We start from the raw sequence: 19,983 nt of genomic DNA, 5'->3' as shown, positions 1-19,983 counted from the left end.
AAAGCCAAGCTGAGGATACTCATAAATATATGAATTTTCTTTTCAATTTGACCTAAGAAATAAAATTATATATACACGAAATATTGGAGAAAAATATTAGTTGGCTATAGAAGGTAATTTTTAATTTACATATATAGTAGTGGTATTTTTCTTTGTGGTTATCGTTAGTTGACCTAACTAAGAAGATAATACTAGATATTTAGTTAAATTAATCCATCTTACCTGTAACGAAGAGCACTTCTTATAATCTACCTTATTAAAACTCAAGTACAAATTATGTTTGTTTAAAAATATTTATAGCAATTTTTAAAAAAGTTTGTTTGGAAATATAGATTATAGTTAAAAAAAAAATTGTTTGAAAACATGGATTGCAGTTTAAAAAAAAGGTTTGTTTGGAAACATAGATTATAGTTTAAAAAAAAATAGGTTTGTTTGGAAACATAGATAACAATATATTAAGAGAAAAAAAAAATGAGTTTATATTTTTTTTAAAATTGGAAGTTCATTATATTAGAAACTATCTATTTGGTACCTAACCAGGTTCGGTTCAGGCATGTTTGGGTTTCGGATTTCCAGAGTCAAAGATTTCAGTCTCATTCTAATATTTCTAAATTTCAGTTCAGGTTCGCTTCAGATTTTTGCGGGTTCCGTTTGAGTTCGGATAACTCATTTAAATTACTTTTAAAATTTTAAAATTCATTATATATTTATATACTTTAAATTTCTCAAAAACTATAAACAAATAATATATTAAATATAAATTTGAATAGCATATCTCAGAATACATAAACTTAACATATAAATTATTTTAGTTCAAATATTTGGATAGAGAATCAATAATTATTTTAAGTATTTTCGTGTTTTAAGTATACTTTTAATATTTTATATATTTACTATTGATTATTTGTATATATTTTCAAGTATTTAAACCAGCTTAAAAGTATCATATATATTCTAGATGTTTTTATATATATTAAATCTAAAAATAATTAATATATATAAATATATAAATCTATTTCGGATACATTCGGATACCCGGAATACTTCGGTTCGGGTCGGATTCGGTTTCGGTTCTCCAAAAACCAAAATTTTGAATAATTCGGATATTTAATCAATTTCGGCTTGGGTTTGGTACTATTTTTTCGGATCGAGATCGGTTCGGTTCTTCAGATTCGAGTATTTTTCCTAGCCCTTATATTATTGACATGAAAAACAAATATAAACATATTTTTGAAAAATACAATCCGCGCGAGTGCGCGGGTCAAAGTCTAGTTATTTGTTAAGTCAATAAAACTAACCATGTTTGTTTAGCTTAAATAAGGAAGATAATTTATAAAATACTATATGGCCATCAATTTCTGTTGCACTTTGGTCTACAGTTGAGTCCATGATTCAACCACCTTACCAAGTTAGGCCCCGTTACTTTTAAAACTAGTCAAAAAGCCTCCTAAACCCAACACTCTCCTCTATATTTACTAACGACTTCACCTTCCAAACTCTCACCAAAGTTTCTTGTCCTTCTTCTAACCACAGATCAAAAAACCAATCATCTTTGATCGCATGAGAATGGATTGGTTCTCATGGCTATCGAGAACAAATCTGGAAGATTCGCTCACATACGAGTACGGTCTCTCCTTCTCACACAACGAGCTCGAGTACGAAGACATTGCTTACTTCAACCACGAGTTTCTCCAGAGCATGGGTATCTCCATCGCCAAACACCGCCTCGAGATACTTAAGCTCGCTCGGCGACATACTAAACCGTCTCGTTCTATTTCCAGAGTGCTGATCGCGATTAGGAAGACCGGGAAGTGCTTGTCCGAGTACGTCCGTGCCATGATGAGACGTGAGGAATCGTCTCAGGCTCTCGTAGTTGTGAAAGGAAGATGGTCAAATAGGAACAAGAGCAACGGAAAGGAAGAGAGACTTCTTCTGACGAATGGGACTCCATGTAGGCTGGATAGCTTCTCCAGTTACACGGGTTTCGATCATAACAGTTCGAATGATGATGATGTTTATTGTGGGAAAAATTTACAAGAGGAGGAGGTTATTATAAAGTGGGATTCAATGTTCCAGAATCTGAAACCAACTTGAAACAATCAGATAAAAATAGTGGTTTTAAGGGTTCTTCCACCATGTTATTCAATGAGTTTCCAACTTTCTTGTCTTCCAAGTGTGTGTGTGTGTGTTTCTATGTTTGGTCGGAGTAATTAGCTTTTGTAGACATTTTAATAACAGAGGAGTTAGTTCTGTGTTCATGTTACCAAACACTTCTCTACCTTTTAATAACAGAGGAGTTAGTCTACGTATGTGACACTCAAAACTTATCAATAGCAGTATGACACAAACAATAAATAAACACAATCAACATGGTAAAAGAAGCTGTTACAAAGGGTGGTACTTCCAACCGGTTACATTTTTTCATACGGTTTAAGATTGGGATTTTGTATTGACGAAGATTAGAGATAAAAACTTGTCTGACCAATTGGTTGTTTTTGTCTTAGAAAAATGAGGAAGAGAAGGAAACTCTCAAACCATGATATGTCAATACATTAAAATAACTAAGTAACAGTAAACAAGGGACCAAGAGAACGAAACGTCAAAACCATGAAACGGAGAAATTGCAATTCTCAACTGACTTGGACTAAGGTTGGACGAAAAGAGGAAGAGCAAACAAGTGGGAGAAGAAGAGCTTGACAGTGCTTTCCGGAATAGGGGGAAAGGTGTTGGAGTTTGAGAGCCTGTCCGAGATTAACAGATTGGATGTAGCCGGCTTGTCCAAACACAAAAGCGGTGTGTTAACTCGGAGGAGGAGCCGAGATGGATATATATGAGTCTAGTTCAAACACCACAGCAACTTTGTTTTCCTCATCAACAAAGAAGCTCCCACCAAGCTGAAAATGTAAAGAAGTGAATATAGGCCCCCCCGTTTCCACTAGCAAAAACTTTGTCCAGGACACATGGTCGGGCTCAACCAGAGTAAGGGTGAGCCAAATCTCAAAAAAGCTTGATTCACAACCACCAAACAGGGCCGCAAGCTGCTCATCATCACCTCTAAGGAAGCTTGAGAGGGTGACACAGTCTTCATTGAAAGAGTGAAAAGGAAGAGGGAGGCGTGGTCCAAACCTCTCTTTGGTAAAGTCAAAAGAGAGTAAGAAATCTTCAACCCCGTCAACTGGGATCGATCCGTCAGCGTCAGGCTCTATATCATCAACTCTGTCATGAGCAAAAAAGTAGGTGTTACCGTTGACAGACGCCCCTCGCTGATGCACATCTATCTCCCACTTGGGCTTCGCCTCTTCGAGGACTCTCCATGATGAATCAGAGCTGCTCATTTCATAGATTTCGCACCTGAAAACGCTTAGTACTGGTCCAGCGACACAGTTGTCATCCACCAACCTCAGGATTTTGTGGTCGCGCTTCTTACTCTTATCCTCCGAGTATCCGATGGCGTAAATGTCGCTTGCCTTGAAGCTTTCTCCTCTCGGTCCGATCCACCTTGATTGACACAGGTAAGGGTTCCACACCACCAGCTTCGAAAGGTCATTAGCCACGCATAACACCAACCCATCGCAGTGATATACTGCGGATATCTCCAACTGATTAAGCAGATCTACCTGCTGTACCGATACATCTCCTTGATGGTACCTCAGAGAGTAGACCTTGTTATTCATCTTCACGAACCCCACAAGAAACTCATCTGCTGCTTTTTTACCCAAAACCACCCAGCTTTTCGTTATAGCCTCCCATGTTTTGCAAGTAGATCGAACCGCCTTCAGAGATGTTATCGGAACCATCTTGAATATCTCCACAACCAATTTCTCCCCAAGATCGCACATCCTCATCATCCTTCTTCCAACTCTTTGGCCGCAATTGAAAAAATATTCGGGTTTTCCTCTCTCTCTCTACGCGCGTGTTGTGTGTCGTGTATTTATATTACTATCATAGCTTGCTACGCACGGAGCAAATCCCTTATATTTTTTTTAATAATTATTTGTCATAAATTTAAATTTTAAAAATTCCTAATTTAAACTGTTTTACAGAATATCTGATGCTGTTTTTAAACTAGACTAGGTCCGTCTCCGCGCTACGCGCGGATTATATATTATAACAATTTTAATTTTTAAATTATTTGAATAGTTAAAATTATTTTGAATTAATTTAAGAGCAAACTAGATCTTGACCCGCGCTACAAAGCGCGGGTATATTGTTTGTTTTGTTTTTCGGTATATTTTTTATATATAGCTTAAAATAAATATCACCTCGTTCCTGGTTGAACAAAAAAAAAGAATATCACCTGTTCACATTCATAAAATCAGTTAAATGTAAAAAGTAGTTAAATGAAATAGGTATGTGTTTTGCTCGTAGGAAGCAACAAACATATCAATATACAATTTAGTTATCAATATTATTTAGTATATGAACTTTAAGATTTTTAAAATAATTTCAATGGGTTATTCGAACCAGAACTAAAATTTAAAAATATTTGAATGAGGCTAAAATATTAAACTCCGAAAACCCAAAATCCGAATTAGATCCTAACCAAATCGGAATGAGTACTCGAACGACCACCCCTAATTTCTGTATAAGATATTGTATAGGTTTAGACACATTTATCCAGAACCAAAAAACTAAAACCAAATGTAAACCTAATTCATAAATAATCAAGTGAATCATATATCTCTGGAACCAAAAAATTGAATTGAACGGAACCAAACCGCTAACCAAATAGGTATCCAAAACTTTAAAATGGAATTATATACCCACAAATATTAATTATACTTAATTTTTAAATAGTTAAATATACTAAAAATACTATTTATTAACAAAATTACCCGAATATTTTTATCCATAAATTTAAAATTATCTAAATTATTTGATATTTTTATTCAAACCGTCCGATATTTAAAGCTGGTATAATTATTTATTTATTTGTAAACATAGTTATTGATACTATGAATATAAATGCTATTAATTGTTATTGATAATGTATATACAAAATGGTATCATGCATGCGAAAATCAAAGCATCTAATAGATGAATTGGTTGCTGTCAATGATTGTAGTCGAATATTTTTTCCACTCAAAGTAATGCATCCCGAAATGATAGGAAGTAAAGGGAAGATGAGGTTATTTTTTTTTCATCGGGAGGTTATAAAATACCAAGGAAAGAAGAGGTTATAATATATATATACATGTCATGGCAGTTAAATTTTTAAGAAAGTGGTTTATAAATAATTGGACCAAACAAATATCAATTGGTCATACAGTAGTTTTAATAGAATAGATAGCTTAAAATGTTTAAAAGAATAATGTAGATGATTATAGTTGAAATATTTCATTATGATTTTTGTAAACATCATTATATTGATAGAGTTTGTATTTCATTTTTTTTTAAATAATTTAATGTTTTTATTGTGTTATTTTAAATATTTTCTCCATGTATCTTTTTTTTCTGTTTCAATTTTTATCAGGCTAATTATATTGATAACAATTATTTTCTTTGCTATATTCAATTTTGTTGGTATGGCATAATTTATGATATATTGAAAAATATTTTTATGTTATTTCTTCAAATATTTTAGCATAGATACCAACTAATTTAAGATAGTATTTTCCTTTTCTAGATTGTTTTATACTATTTTTTTTATAAATATGGCTATTTGAAAGTTGTACATTCTTTAAGACATGTTAAAAAAATCAAAATTTTTTATGATCCATTCATTAGGGCAGCATTTTATGCATTCATTAACTAAAGAAGATAATAAAATAGAGTTTGGCCGTTTCACAAAGAAAATCAATACATTTGCTTTCGGCTATATTATGATCCATTAGATAGAGAAGTTAGAACTTTATTCAGAAGTTTGCTCCCCAATTTGGATGAGCAAGTTGTGATTGCTGATAAGCACCAAGTTGAGAGGGAGGAGACGGTACAACCCCAACATTACCACCAAGCCCAGGTTCCATGTGGTGTGGATTCGCCATTGCACCAGGTTGTGGGGGATGGAAGAGACCCTGGAACTGCATTTGAGTAGATTGTGCAGCGGCGTTGAAGGATGGATGTGATGTATGGGATGGTAAATAAGCACCATGAGGCGTTTGACCAGCTATGTTGTAATATGGAGGAGACTGAAGGCTTGAAAGATCTCTTGGATTCTGCATCCAAATATCAGAAGTCTCAGCCTGCTGCGTCATATAAAGAAACACAATTCAGAAATACAGAAGGTAAAAAAAACTGTGGTTGGGGTAAGAGGAAGTTCCATCTTTGTTAATATTACCTGAGGGTTTTGAACGTAGATATTTCCATCTTTGTATTTCATGCGAGATGGATCTTCAAGACCCATGGCGTTTCCAACTACATTGGGAGTATTAATCTGATACGCATTAGGGTTGTTGTTGTAAGTCCCAAAACCAGTAGGACCACCTGTTGGGACTGGCTTGAATTGCTGGATGCCATACTTGACACCATTTGAACTAGGATGAAAACCACCTCCAGGCATCAGAACATAGCTATTTCCATTTGAAGGGTGTGCATACGCTGCTGGGTTACCTGAGTAGCCTGGCATGGGCATCTGGGGAACATAGGAGACAAACTGACGATAAGGCATCAGATTGGGAAAATGTGCAACTTGAACCTGCGGGTACATCTGTTGCATTGACACCTGCTGTTGTTGTTGTTGCTGCTGCAGCATGGGAATCGTAGATGAAGGGCCATTGTTCACCATTTGAGTACTTAACACCTGCTCCATTAGCAAAATGATACGTTAGTTTTTCTTGCCTAATGAAATGAAAGATAATCATGACACATGTAAGGCCCAACTGCTCAAAGAAAAGCCTGAAGACAACTTAATGCCTTGGATTTTCTAAAGGTACAAATTGCAGGAAACCTTACAGGAGCTTTTTGCAACTCAGGAGGATTTTGCTGCTCTTCAAACTCTAAAGGAGTATAATGTGGACCGTTCCTATTGAACAATTGAATTTCTGAGTACTCATCCAAATTGTCAGATCTGTGAGCTTCCTTCTCTTCGGGTAACTGTTGCTCAGATGCCACTGATACACGTGAGTCAGATTCAGAAACTCTGACATGATCATCAAGAATATCAATAGGCTTATCCCCGGACCATCTGTTAAAGTCTCTGGAGAAGAAACTGGCGAACTGCAAACAATATCACCAAATTACTTAAGGAAAGATGCAAGGTGATCTTAAACTTTATTCAAAATTTACAAAAACAAATAATAACACCAACTTACCTACGATCAGTTTCTCTAAGTTCTTCTAAAGAGCATGATTCCTGGAAAGCAGATTCTGAATTCACTGATGAACTAAACTCTTGAACAAAGCTACCAAAAGTAAGCTGACATCAGTCAGTCTCTGGGACGCGAATATGATCAAACTGGACGCTAAGAAATCAGATCTATAAATAGAAAAATAAAGAGGAAGGCGAAAGGAATCCATTGAATGTGTTAAACCAAGGTTTGATTACAGGAGTTAGTGGTGAAGTTACTCAAGAAAACGGATTTAGAGAAGAGAGAGATGGAAGATCAGGAAGACGAAAGGAGGGTGAAGAACAAAATTAGGGTTACTACAAAGACAAAGAGGACAGGTCGCGTAACACGTCGGTCTTTCTTCTCCAGAACGTGGGCTCAAAAACATTCATACCATACAGGCCCAAACAAAGTTAACTCGACGATGACGTGGCTGTTTGCTGCATTACTATTGGTCGTTTTTTCTATCCGACGTGGAGGGTTTTATATTGTGCTTTTAGTATAGTTTTGATTTGATTATTATTATTTCCCAAATATTCTATGAACCTTGATAACAGTGGAACATAATACTAGAGGTGGTTGTTAAATGAACGATTGAAACGCCTTATCCTAAGCTAGAAAATGTACCAGAGGTTCTTATTAAGTGGGATTCTATGTTTCAGAATCTCAAACCTACTTGAAATCAGATAGATTATGTATGATGACTTTTAGGGTTCTTACACCAAAGTTATTTGATGTGTATTATTTACTTTGGGCTTTCTTGTTTCCCATTTTTTTTGTCTGTTCGGGGTATTAGCTTTTTTTTTGTAGACATTGATATAATAGAGGACATAGCTTTGTGTTCATGTAACCAACATTCCTCTACCTTCTTTGTGTTTAGTCTGCATTTTTGTTATGACAAGATCTGTTTTCCGAGTGTTAAGTTTTCAGTTCTTGATTCCTCAAAATTGTTTGATCCGGTTCTTGGCATGACATTCCTTTTTTGATTTGGAATTGTTTAGTAACCTGTGTTGACTCTTGACAAGTAAGGAAAAGATTCAGGAAACATGATCTTTATTACCTCTCTTGTTTTTTTCAAAAATTGTGGCGATCAAGAATCATGATACAAAACATCAAACAAATACAAACAAGATTACAGCAAATATTACAATGGTAAAAGAAGCCAATTACAAAAAAAAGGTTATTCCAACCGGTTCTGTGGCCGGTTGAGTCACCCATCACAGCTGAATAACAAAAGTTTTACAAATTTTAGGATACACACCTCAAAAAAACATGCCGCAAGATACAATAGGAACTTTATACGATGAAAAATAGACATAGCATATCTATGACTGTATCATCTCATACTCTCAACAGTCTCTCTTGCAATTCCCATGGAAATATCAGTGACCATTTGACTGCGGCTGCAACCGGAAAGAGCCAGAAGCATAGAGAGCTTGATAAACCGGCCTAATTCTCACAGTCAAAATAACAGAGAGCAGAGTGCCAAGTCCACAAAGACCGGCTAGAACCAAGAACGTTACCCTGTAGCAATCAGGACCAATGCACGTAGAACTCCCTTGCTTAGTCGCTTCCCTGTCGTATATATGTCCTGCCATAAGTGCCGAGAAAATGGCCGCACCTGTGGGGTTGCCCAAGAGTATGAAGTTGAAGTTGATTCCAAAATTCTTAAGACCAAAGAGCTCGGAGATGGTGGAGATTGACAAGTACTGAAACCCCATGCCTATCCCGACAAGAGCGGTCGCCACGTAGATAGTACCGTCGATGGCCATGGAGAAGAGGAGGAACGTGAACATCATAACCAGCTGCGCGGCTCCCATCCATAGCGTTCTTGGAAGGGCCTTTGACCTGACAAAGTGCTCAGAGATGGCACCTGAAGCAAGACGGCCACAGAAGTTGAAGAAGCTAAAGAGACAGAGGAGTATCGTTGTGCCTTTAATACCAAAAGCAAAACCGATCTGAGCCAAGTTGTTTGAGACGGTAATGCCTGAACCCATGCCGAGGAAGTAAGCAAACCAAAGGAGCCAGAAGTCTGCCTTGGCGAAGACTTGGCGAACCTTGAAGTCCTCTCCTCTCCTTGGCTTCCTCTTCTTCTTAACCGCACCTTCTCCTTCAGCCAAAAGTATCTCCATCTCCGAGGCACCGTCTCCATCTCCCTCTCCTTCGAAGAGAGTGCCCATGTTTGAAGCTGATGTAGAAGGTATCAGCAACGGTTCTTTCTCACCTTCCTCTTTGGCTAGATTGTCCGGAAGAGATCTCTTGGAACGGAATAGTGTCATCTTGATGGGGATCGCAAGAGGCGCCATCAAGAATAAGACCGTGCCCCCCAGAAGAATATATTTGAGGATGCTAGGCAGTGTAAACACCTCATTAAGCACAGTGGTCATAACAAGATAAGCAGCGAGGAGGATACTAGAGCCGAGGAGAAAAGCGAAATAAACAGGCTCAGAAGGGTCATTGTCGGTAGCAGGAACACATGGGCGGACGAAGTACATGAGAGATAAGCATAAAAGGGGAACGCCAACCATAAGAAAGAAGAGCAGATTGGTAGCTGAGTGGTGAAGCAAGACGCTGAAAATCACGGTGAATGCTGCACCACTGAGCCCAATATACCCTTTGATGAGTCCGGCAACTGGGCCTCGGCTCATAGGAAAGTTCCTCATATTGGTCACCAGAGATGCCGTGCCGAACCATGAGCTACTATTGGTGCCGAAAAACAGAGCAATGAATAGCTGTCAACAACATTACCAAACCCAAGATACTAATCATGTAAGTTCAATTAATAGGTCTTTGACTAAAAAAAAATGTACACTTGACTAACAAAAAAAGTTGAGTTCGATGTAACATTCTCCCAAAATCTCAGGACCGGCGTTATAGCATATGATTCAAATGAAAAAATAAAGAGAAGGGTGTGGTTGTTTGTTACCAGCCAGAAAGGCAAGCCATGGATGATTTGGTTGACGGAGCTCCAGAGAACGCTGTAACCGAGGAAACAAGAGGTGGATCCGATGAGAAGCATCGCCCATGGAGGAAGCTTGTTACTCACGTAGCCTGGAAGTAGTCCCAAATTTTCACCGAGATCACAAGCGACTCCGAGGATCGTGATCTGTTGCTGGTTAAACCCCAGAACCGATTTGAGAGCGGCGGAGTACAGCGGGAACGTCGAACTGGTTCCAGCAGCTATCTGAACCCAAGCGGCGGCAGCTAACCCCACCCACGGTGGTCGGCTTCCCGTTTTCTCCACTAGGTTCGGCATCTCTCTCCGACCGATCACTGTCTCTTCTTAGATTTGCACTTTTTTTAAAAAAAAGTAACATGCACCAGCACAACTCTTTAAAGTCGAGTTTGGTGTGTGTCTTCCTTCTACACTCTCTCTCTCTATAAATATTAACTAATTCTTATCTTCCGTCATCAGCAATGACTCAATTAAATTATTTAACTAACAAATAAGTATGTTTTGTATATATTCTATTTTTCTAACAAATGTCATTATTCAGATGAAAAATAAAACAAATGTCATTATTCCGTTGTCAAAAAAACAAATGTCATTATTCTTGAGAGGTTTTTACAGTACTTTCCAACTAATCTTGTTAAAATATTTGTTTTTAGTAATTATCTGCAGGTCGGTCGACAATTTACAGCCTATATTTATTAATTTTTCCAAGACTTATTTATACGAATATACTCCGGGAAACGTAGGATATTTTGCTTAGTCTGATTTTATTTGATTATACTAATACATAAAGCAAAACGGAATAACTTGTTGTCATGTGAAGGTTTTGTGCTCAACACGTGAGTTCATTTGAGTATATGATTTGTCCAGTCCAGCGTGGGTCGAGGCATGACTTTGGCTTTGTTCTTAACGATCTCATCTCTCAATCACTTTATTAATCTTCCCACTTTTATATTTAATTAATTATGTACTTTTTTTTGGAACACTCAATTAATTATGTATATTATATGCTTAGTTATATAAGTATTTCCTCGGATGAAGATTTACACAGCATTTCTTGTCTTTAATTAACAGAAGCAATGCATAGAGTCAAAAACAGACAGATCAAAGAGGATACGCACAAATTGAAGAGAAACAAGGTTAGGTTGAAGATGAAGTTTATTTCCTGAACTTTTTTTCTTAGAATTCAACATTACAAGAGATGTCTTATTTATACATAATAGTGAAAACCCTAGCATTCTAAACAGGTGTCATCATCAGCTTGCAACAAAGCCATCAAGGGCTGAGAATGGATTGAACAGCTTAAGCTCAACCTTCTCTTTTGCAGTCTGCTTTACCGTACTACTTGCTATCTTCTTGGACTGTAGCTCTTTAGTCTTAATGACCGCAGATGACCGTTGAGACTCAAGCTTGCTGGGCTCTTCATTGCATTGGGCCTGATCATCTTCCGGGTACATTTTACCCTTTCCCTTTTGTTCTCTAGATAGCTTGGCCAGGCCCAAACCACTCTCTTTCTCTGTTTGATGTTTCTCTGTTTTCACAGAAGGTACTTGTGCTGTAATAGCCCCCCTCAAACTTGGTGTTGGTGGAACATCTACACCCAGTTTGTAGCGTAAAGAGGAGAAAGCATGAGCCGGTAAGGACTTAGTGAATATGTCAGCGAGCTGAAGGCGAGCCGGAACATGCTTTACTACTACAGCACCTAAAGCAACTCGTTCTCTGATATAATGGTAGTCTATCTCGAAATGCTTTGACCTTTTGTGGTACGTTGGGTTCGCTGTTAAGTGGACAGAGGAGAGATTGTCACAATACAGCTCAGGAGTCACCAGTTGAGTCACTCCAAGCTCACGTAAGACAGAGCTTATCCAAGATAGTTCCTTTGATGTTTCTGTAAGAGAGCGATATTCAGCTTCAGTGGAGCTACAGGAGACAGTAGGTTGTTTATGAGAAGCCCATGAGATGATGTTTGAGCCAAGGAAGGTACAGAACCCTCCGGTAGAACGACGAGTGGAGGAGCAGCCACCCCAGTCACTATCACTATAAGCTCTTAGAGTGAAATCAGTATCCGCAGTGAAGTTGATCCCCATTGACAAAGTGCCTTTGAGATATCTCAGAATCCTTTTTAGTAGAGTGAAGTCTGAGATGGAAGGAGCATGCATCTTTTGGCACACGTAGTTGACGGCAAACTGAATGTCAGGGCGTGTCAAGGTGAGATATTGTAACTTGCCAGCCAAGCATCTGAAGTATGTTGGGTTTGAAAAGAGAGGTTCTGGTGGCTGTTGTGGATCTTTTCCTCTGTTAAGCTGTTGAGGCAGAGGATTGGCAATTGGGGAACAATCACTCATAGAAGCCACAGTGAGTATGTCCTTTGCATACTGTTCTTGACTCAGAAACAATCCTTTTTCATGAAAGATAGCTTGGATACCGAGAAAGTAGTGCATCTGGCCAAGATCTTTCATCTTGAACTGCTGGTTGAGAGATTGGAGAAGACAGACCATCGCAGTAGAGCTGTTTCCAGTTAGAAGCATGTCATCGACGTAGAGAAGAAGCATGATGACATCTTTGCCTCGAGAGTAGATGAATAGAGAGGGATCTTTAAGACTGCAGACAAACCCAAACTCAAGAAGGTAGGAGCTGAACTTGTCAAACCAGGCGCGAGGCGACTGTTTTAAGCCATATAAGGCTTTGTGGAGAAGACATACATGATCGGGTTTTGTTTTGTTGATGAAGCCAGCTAGTTGTTTCATGTAAACAACCTCAGTGAGATCACCATGTAAGAAGGCGTTTTTAACGTCCATCTGTTTGATATCCCACTTCATGACTGTAGCAATATGGAGAACCGTTCTGACTGTTGCAGAGCGGACAACTGGGCTGTATGTTTCAAAGTAGTCGACGCCTTCTTCCTGGTCATATCCTTTTGCGACAAGTCGAGATCGGTGTGACTTGAAGGAGCCATCTGCATTGAGTTTGACTCGATGTACCCATCTTGATCCCAAAACATTCATGTTGGGAGTAACAGGGACTAAGGACCAAGTTCCTGTCTCTTTACAGTTATCAATTTCTTCATGCATAGAACCGTTCCAACCCGGGTGTATGAGAGCCTCAGAGACAGTTCTAGGTAGGGAGTGTGATGCCTTTTGAGTTAAGAGACAGTACCGAGGATTTGGTTTAGATATTCCATCTCTTGCTCTGGTGATCATGGGGTGAACTGATGTAAGTGTAGGCAGAGGCGATTGTTCTGGCCTGCTTTGTGGTGTGGTAGAGCTGTTGCCAATAGAAACAGGATCGGAGCCTGGCGTACACTCAGAACTCTCCACTCCACTAGCAGTAGAACAAACTGAGCCAAGCACTAGTGAAGGAGATGACGGAACAGGTGATCGTGGGTGTGCTGGAGTAGTAGGAGCAGAGCTGTTGCTTGTTACAGAAGGTAGAGGAGGAAAGTCCTCAAGAGTAAACATTGGAGGTTGAGGTGTTGACCTCTTGGAGGAAGCCACCTTAGGAGGTTGGTGGTGCGTTGTTTTATCTGAGACAACAGCAGGAGCGGTCTGTTGGAAACTCTTGTACCAAGCATCCATCAATGGTGAGGTTGCAGGTGGGTGAAGATGAGCATACTCTTTTGAGAAAGGAAAGGATTGTTCATTAAAAATGACATGCCTAGAGATATAGACACGACCTGTTGTGGGGAGAAGGCACCTGTATCCTTTGTATCGCTCATTATATCCTAAGAAAACACACTGCAACGATCTAGGGTCCAGTTTGGACGAAGCATAGTCCCTGAGCATTGGGTAGCATGCGCAGCCAAAGACTCTGAGAGCTCTGTAGTCTGGTGGCTTGCCATGAAGAAGTTCAAATGGGCTTCTGGGGCCATCAAGGGTCGTATGAGGGAGGAGGTTGCTTAAAAAGTTTGCGGTAAAGAAGGACTCGACCCAATACTTGTGTGGGACTTTGCTGTGGAATAGAAGTGACAGACCAAGCTCAGTTATCTGGTGATGCTTGCGTTCAGACAACCCGTTTTGTTGGGGTGTGTGGGGACAGGATATGAACTGTCGAATTCCATTCTGTTGGAGATGGCTTAGGAAGGGTTTGCTGACGAATGCCCCTCCCCCATCACATTGAAATGTTCTAATAGAGGTATTGAACTGGTTTTGAACCATTGAATGAAATTTGACAAAGGTATCAAAGAAGTCTGATTTATACTTCAAAGGAAAAAATCAACAAAATCTAGAGTAGTTGTCTATGAAGACTACATAATATCTAAACCCCTGAACTGACATAACAGGTGAGGGTCCCCATAAATCACAATGAAGCCTCTCCAATGGTCTTGTGGCGACAAAGGTAGAAGCAGCAAAGGGAAGGCGTGAGCTCTTTGCAAGTTGACAGGTTTCACAGAAGGTTTTGATATGTTTATTGATGTAGATAGACTTAGTTGATGATAGTTGTTGGAGAACTTGGAGATTTGGATGCCCCAACCTCTGGTGCCAAACATCATCAGACGCTGTAACTTGTCTTGACGAGTAGAACACTTGAGACGGAGCATCAGAGAGCTTGTAGAGACCTTTACTGCGACTTCCCTGAAGAAGAAGCTGCTTGGTTGACTTATCAAACACACGCACATCATCAGAGTCAAAGACAAAAGCACATGGATAGTCTGAGGTAGCTTGTGATACTGACAGAAGGGACTTAGCCATATCAGGACAAACCAAAACATTATTTAAAGGAATATTACCTGAGGCAGTTGACAGAGATGTAGAGCCAGTGTGGGTGATGGGAAGGAACTCTCCATTTCCAACCATCACCGAGTCAGAACCAGTGTAGGCCTGAGACTGTTGGAGATGCCTTGGTGAGTTGGTGACGTGTGTGGTGGCACCTGAATCAGAGAACCACTCATGGCCAGAACTGTTTGTAACGTCTGTGATGGGGAGGGCTGCTAGAGCATGTGGCATTTCCTCTGATTGATAACCGTTATCAAATTTATGCCAACAGCGAAGAGCTTGATGCCCTGGCTTTCCACAGATCTGACAGATAGGGCGTGAGTCTGAGTCGGAGCTGACAGAGGAAAGAGAAGATGGTGAGACATGTTGATGAAAGCCTCGACCTCTTGTTGAGTAACCTCTGTTCTGACCGCGACCTCCACCTCGCTGAAAGTTACCCCTTCCTCTGTTGGAGTAAAAAGCAAGGTTTGGAGTTACGGAGCTCTGATTAACATAGCTTTGTAGTCTGTCTTCATAGCTAGTAAGGCGAGGAACAACATCTTCAAACGTTGGTGGGGGATGAGAGTCCATGGAGCTTTCAATGGTGGTTTTGATAGGCTCATATTCTTTACCAAGGCCGTGAAGAGCAGCAAAGACTTTCATCCTCTCAGAGACTGGACTTCCAATAGAAGAGAGTTGAGAACAAACGCTTTTTATGTCTTTGAGGTAGATGTCCATCGTCTTCTCCATCTTAGAGACGGTTTGAAGCTTTCTTTGAAGCTCAAACAAACGAGACGAGGATGAGCGGTTGTAGTAGCGGGCAAGAGCTGTCCAGACTTCATAGGATGTTTTACAATCGACTACAACGCCAAGGATATCTTCTGAAAAGGAACCAAGTAGCCAAGATTTTACTACCTGGTCTGTCTGGAACCAACGACTTCGTTCTGGGTGGGGAACTTCAGTTTCGGTGCCGTTGATACCTGGAACACGCACGGTGGTTGGGGGCTCTGGACTAAGACCGTTCACAAAGCCGAGTAAGCCTTGTCCATTAAGGAAGGCTTCAAACTGAGATTTCCAGAGGATATAATTGCGCTCACTGAGAGTGACGGTCACACTGTTTTCTATACTCAAAGTTGGGGGATTGTACACCTCCATGGCCATAGCATCCGAGAATCTATCCCTGAAGCTCTGATACCATGAAGAGAAACAAGGTTAGGTTGAAGATGAAGTTTATTTCCTGAACTTTCTTTCTTAGAATTCAACATTACAAGAGATGTCTTATTTATACATAATAGTGAAAGCCCTAGCATTCTAAACAGGTGTCATCATCAGCTTGCAACAAGGCCATCAAGGGCTGAGAATGGATTGGACAGCTTAAGCTCAACCTTCTCTTTTGCAGTCTGCTTTACCGTACTACTTGATGTCTTCTTGGACTGTAGCTTTTTAGTCTTAATGACCGCAGACGACCGTTGAGACTCAAGCTTGCTGGGCTCTTCATTGCATTGGGCCTGATCATCTTCCGGGTACATTTTACCCTTTCTCTTTTGTTTTCTAGATAGCTTGGCCAGGCCCAAACTACTCTCTTTCTCTGTTTGATGTCTCTCTGTTTTCACATAAGGTACTTGTGCTGTAATACAAATCTTACCTGTTTCAATTACGATGGAAAAATATATTAATTTGATAATTCAAATGACAAAAACACGTCGATTCTGCACCGCCTTGACCCTTGAGTTTACATATAGAAATCAAACACGAATTTCTTGTCACTCGTAGTTACTAGTACATTTAATCTGTGGCTAGCCGACGACATTTCAGTGTCAAAGTCATTAAATGGCTTGATTTATTCAAAACCTACCAATCTCTCGACCATAGATGGTTCAGAGTATGTTGTTAGATTTATTACACAAATGTTCCTGGATTCTACAAGAACAACTGATTAATATTGAGTATATAAGAAGAGATTACACGAATTCGTTTCTAAACTGTTTCTTTTTTATAACAAATCATTAATGTTTTTAACCAAAAACAACAAAAAAAACTTAAATAACATTTATCCTCTCACTCATTCAATGAATGGTCCTGTTTGCGATGATTAAATCTTATTCATCTGGACCATAGACTTCTTGGTGTGAGACCGGTGACGTCTTTCTCTAACGAAAATCATCCAAAAGATGAGCGAGAACATGACTGCACCAGAGAGTGACGCGAGTCCTGCGTAGATCCACTGGCTGGTGATGGTGAGTCCAGGGCAGTTCTTGGTGGTTATGTCTCTGAAGGTGTCTCGAACGAAGGAGCAATCAGCAATACTAGCCAAGAACGGGCTGTAATGGTCTAACGTGAACGCCACGTTGATCGCACCCATCATCTGGTCGTATGAAGCTTGAGTTAACCTTCCCTGTGTAATGCAGATCCCTTCTGCGTTCACTTGGCACACAAAGCCTTTGTATATCTATTTACCCAAGAAAATACATATTAACAATATTTAAGTACAGTTTATGGTCTAATAAAATTATTTTACTCTTGTAATGCTACTATACATATGACATAATAGGCATCATGTATACCATTTATTTATGTTTTAAAAGAAAAGGTTGATTATATGTATTGTGTACCTGAGAAGCATTAGCGAGGAGGATTTCGTTAGGAGCACAAGGACGTGGATTACGATGTTCATCGAGCGGGTTACAGAGCAAAGGAACGAGCGGACCAGACTGGTTATGGTAGAAAGGGACGTTAGGTGGGAACTCATGGTTACTGACATTGACAGTGTAGGCATTGGTCATGTCAACGGCCGTAGAAGTCATCGTCTTGGTAATATCCAATGTATCTCCAATGGTTTTAGCGTCTAAACATGGAAGAAGCTGGCTCAAGGCCGACTCTGCCGCTGGATCATGCACCCATTGGTCCATAGCCGTGCATGTGTCGGCAACCACACTGTTTTTAAGTAACATCTTTAGTATAATCAAATAAAACAAAATCAAACTTGAGTTAAATGAAGTGATGATGATTAATGTCATTACTTGTGGAAGACGAGGAAGACTGCGCTTAGGAGGATCGTTGCTGTGACGAGAATCCAACCCAAGATTACTAACCTGAGGATTAAACATTAATTGTAACCATTTAATTTGGTTATGATAGAATATATTATATCGACTGTATAGAGAATTCTATGACTCACAGGTAGACAAGAACTCTTAGTCCACAGAAGGAAAACACTGTAAAGAATCATAAACATGTTATGGAGGCAAATGCATAGAAACAGATTGAAAGTTAGAACGTAATAATTTTACTACTTACAGAGTCCAAGGAATGCGATTGCGAGCATAACACCAGCAATCACGTTTAACACTAATCTCCTGAAGAAACATTATAAAGTCCAATAATCAAACAGAGGTTCTACTTATAACTTGTGACGCAAGTCATTTATGTAACTAATGCTTACACAGGGTTTAGTACTCCGGTGAGATAACCGATTGTCTGGTTAGCGACACGGTCAGGGTAAGTGATGTTAGACATCTTGATCATGTTGTTGAAATGATCAATGTTACCTCTAAACTGAGGAGGAAAGAGGTTGTGTCCATCGAGCTGAATGTCTTTAGCAGATTGAATAGAGTCCCACAAGCTCGTTAGCTTACCCAAAACTTTAGTTGCTTGGTTCACAATGTACATAAACGTCTTCTCCACGCTACCGTAAAACTCCTTTTGCCCTGTGTACAACATCGTAGACCCAATCCTGAAGAAAAAAAAACATCGTTTCGAATTTTTTTAGTCAAGAACTAAAACAATAATTAATTAAATGGTTTGATGTGTATATTTAGTGAAGGAAGAGGAAGTTTACACGGCGGCGACGGTGAAGAGGAGGAGGAAGATGAGAGAAAGAGTGTAGCAGACGCGAGAGTAACCGTAGTGCCGGCGGCCGCAACCGCAGCAACAGCAACAGAGGCATGAGCAGATGAGGAAGAGTCCGAGAAACACGAACCACACGATTGCTATTACTATGAACGGAACAGCGGAAAATCCAACAGACTGAAAGAGAACATTACACTCACGTTTTAGTTATTATCAATTACTCTTTGAGTTGTCCTGAAACTAGCCTAGTGGTCTAAACGCACCTTTAGATACCAACCAACATATAACATTTTAACATGCAGTTTGCTACAGCCTCATATTTTTTTCTCTATTTTTTTTTTTATTTTGTACTTTTGGCTAGATACCATCCCTTATTAACATGATTTAACACAGAACCTAAATGCATAGCCTTAACGCAGCTAAGTTGAGCATAGAACAAAACTAATGGATGTTCCTAATTCCTAAAAAGACATGCATTGGTTTGAATATAATGTGGGAGACTCACGGCGATGTAATGAGAATTGGTAACGTTCCAACCATCGGTATATATATTGAAATTGTTGAGAGGATCAGGCCGCCGTGTCCTCTCCGCCGCTAGCACCAATGTCCCATTTGCTCCTTCCAGAATTTGCCTCCTCATCAATCCTTCAAAATGAATTAAATATATAAAACTTCTATCAGATTTTTTTAGTTTTTAATAGAAAACATCAAAAGATAAAAAGAGAGAATATGATGAAGAACCTTGAAATGAGGTTGAGGAGGGATGATGATGACAAGAAGAAGAAACTCCATGAGAGAAAGAAACCAAACAGGAAGAGACCAGGATCGCAACGCCTATAAGAAGAAGACGCCGGCGATCATGAAACGTCGGCGTTGGGCTACAAAGCATTATCCTCTCTCCCTCTTTTTGTTTGGATTGTTTGGTTACGTTTCAATCTCTAGAAAAGGGTTTATGTATTCTATATATCAAGAATCTTTTAAATGTCTCCAGGAAATCGAGGAGAAAGAAGATGAAACGAATAGCTTATTATTTATGATCTCCCTTATTTAGGAATTTATGTTTCCATAATTTTCTCCATCCTTGTTATTCTTTTTCCCTATATTAATTGTTACTCGTTAAGGTCTCATTGGCTGTGATCTACAATATTCGCTCAAAATGAAAAATCTCACGCGGTTCGCCTTCCCCAGATATCCATTAGTTTGCTATAGGAAAGAATCTGATGAA

The 19,983-nt window shown here is 39.3% G+C and overlaps 4 protein-coding genes and 1 pseudogene across 4 annotated transcripts; 1 reads left to right on the top strand and 4 right to left on the bottom strand.

The window, feature by feature from the left end:
* Nucleotides 1-1,460: 1,460 nt before the first annotated feature.
* LOC106357426 lies at nucleotides 1,461-2,268 on the top strand. Its single transcript, XM_013797102.3, has one exon. The coding sequence runs from the start codon at nucleotides 1,561-1,563 to the stop codon at nucleotides 2,092-2,094; it is 534 nt and encodes a 177-aa protein (XP_013652556.2). The 5' UTR covers nucleotides 1,461-1,560; the 3' UTR covers nucleotides 2,095-2,268.
* Nucleotides 2,269-2,669: 401 nt separating this feature from the next.
* On the bottom strand, nucleotides 2,670-4,023 carry LOC111206980 (F-box/kelch-repeat protein At1g24800-like). Its single transcript, XM_022704495.2, has one exon. It carries the CDS (start codon nucleotides 3,846-3,848, stop codon nucleotides 2,799-2,801), a length of 1,050 nt encoding a protein of 349 aa, XP_022560216.2. The 5' UTR covers nucleotides 3,849-4,023; the 3' UTR covers nucleotides 2,670-2,798.
* A 1,700-nt stretch (nucleotides 4,024-5,723) lies between these two features.
* LOC106430711 lies at nucleotides 5,724-8,152 on the bottom strand (annotated as a pseudogene).
* Nucleotides 8,153-8,301: 149 nt separating this feature from the next.
* LOC106430703 (protein NUCLEAR FUSION DEFECTIVE 4) lies at nucleotides 8,302-10,641 on the bottom strand. Its single transcript, XM_013871491.3, has 2 exons — nucleotides 10,192-10,641; nucleotides 8,302-9,997 (listed from the first exon to the last, which is right to left on the bottom strand). The coding sequence occupies exons 1-2, from the start codon at nucleotides 10,519-10,521 to the stop codon at nucleotides 8,648-8,650; spliced, it is 1,680 nt and encodes a 559-aa protein (XP_013726945.1). The 5' UTR covers nucleotides 10,522-10,641; the 3' UTR covers nucleotides 8,302-8,647.
* A 6,163-nt stretch (nucleotides 10,642-16,804) lies between these two features.
* Nucleotides 16,805-19,893, bottom strand: BNAC06G40440D. The gene is made up of 9 exons (XM_022689641.2): nucleotides 19,500-19,893; nucleotides 19,264-19,403; nucleotides 18,748-18,935; nucleotides 18,352-18,642; nucleotides 18,207-18,265; nucleotides 18,088-18,124; nucleotides 17,930-18,001; nucleotides 17,522-17,843; nucleotides 16,805-17,358 (listed from the first exon to the last, which is right to left on the bottom strand). The coding sequence occupies exons 1-9, from the start codon at nucleotides 19,645-19,647 to the stop codon at nucleotides 17,002-17,004; spliced, it is 1,614 nt and encodes a 537-aa protein (XP_022545362.1). The 5' UTR covers nucleotides 19,648-19,893; the 3' UTR covers nucleotides 16,805-17,001.
* Between the last annotated feature and the right edge of the window lie 90 nt (nucleotides 19,894-19,983).

Source organism: Brassica napus, chromosome C6 (assembly GCF_020379485.1).
Source record: "Brassica napus cultivar Da-Ae chromosome C6, Da-Ae, whole genome shotgun sequence".
NCBI classification, from domain to species: domain Eukaryota; kingdom Viridiplantae; phylum Streptophyta; class Magnoliopsida; order Brassicales; family Brassicaceae; genus Brassica; species Brassica napus.
The sequence above is the reverse complement of the archived record's forward strand: the minus strand, read 5'-3'. Positions and strand labels throughout refer to the sequence as shown.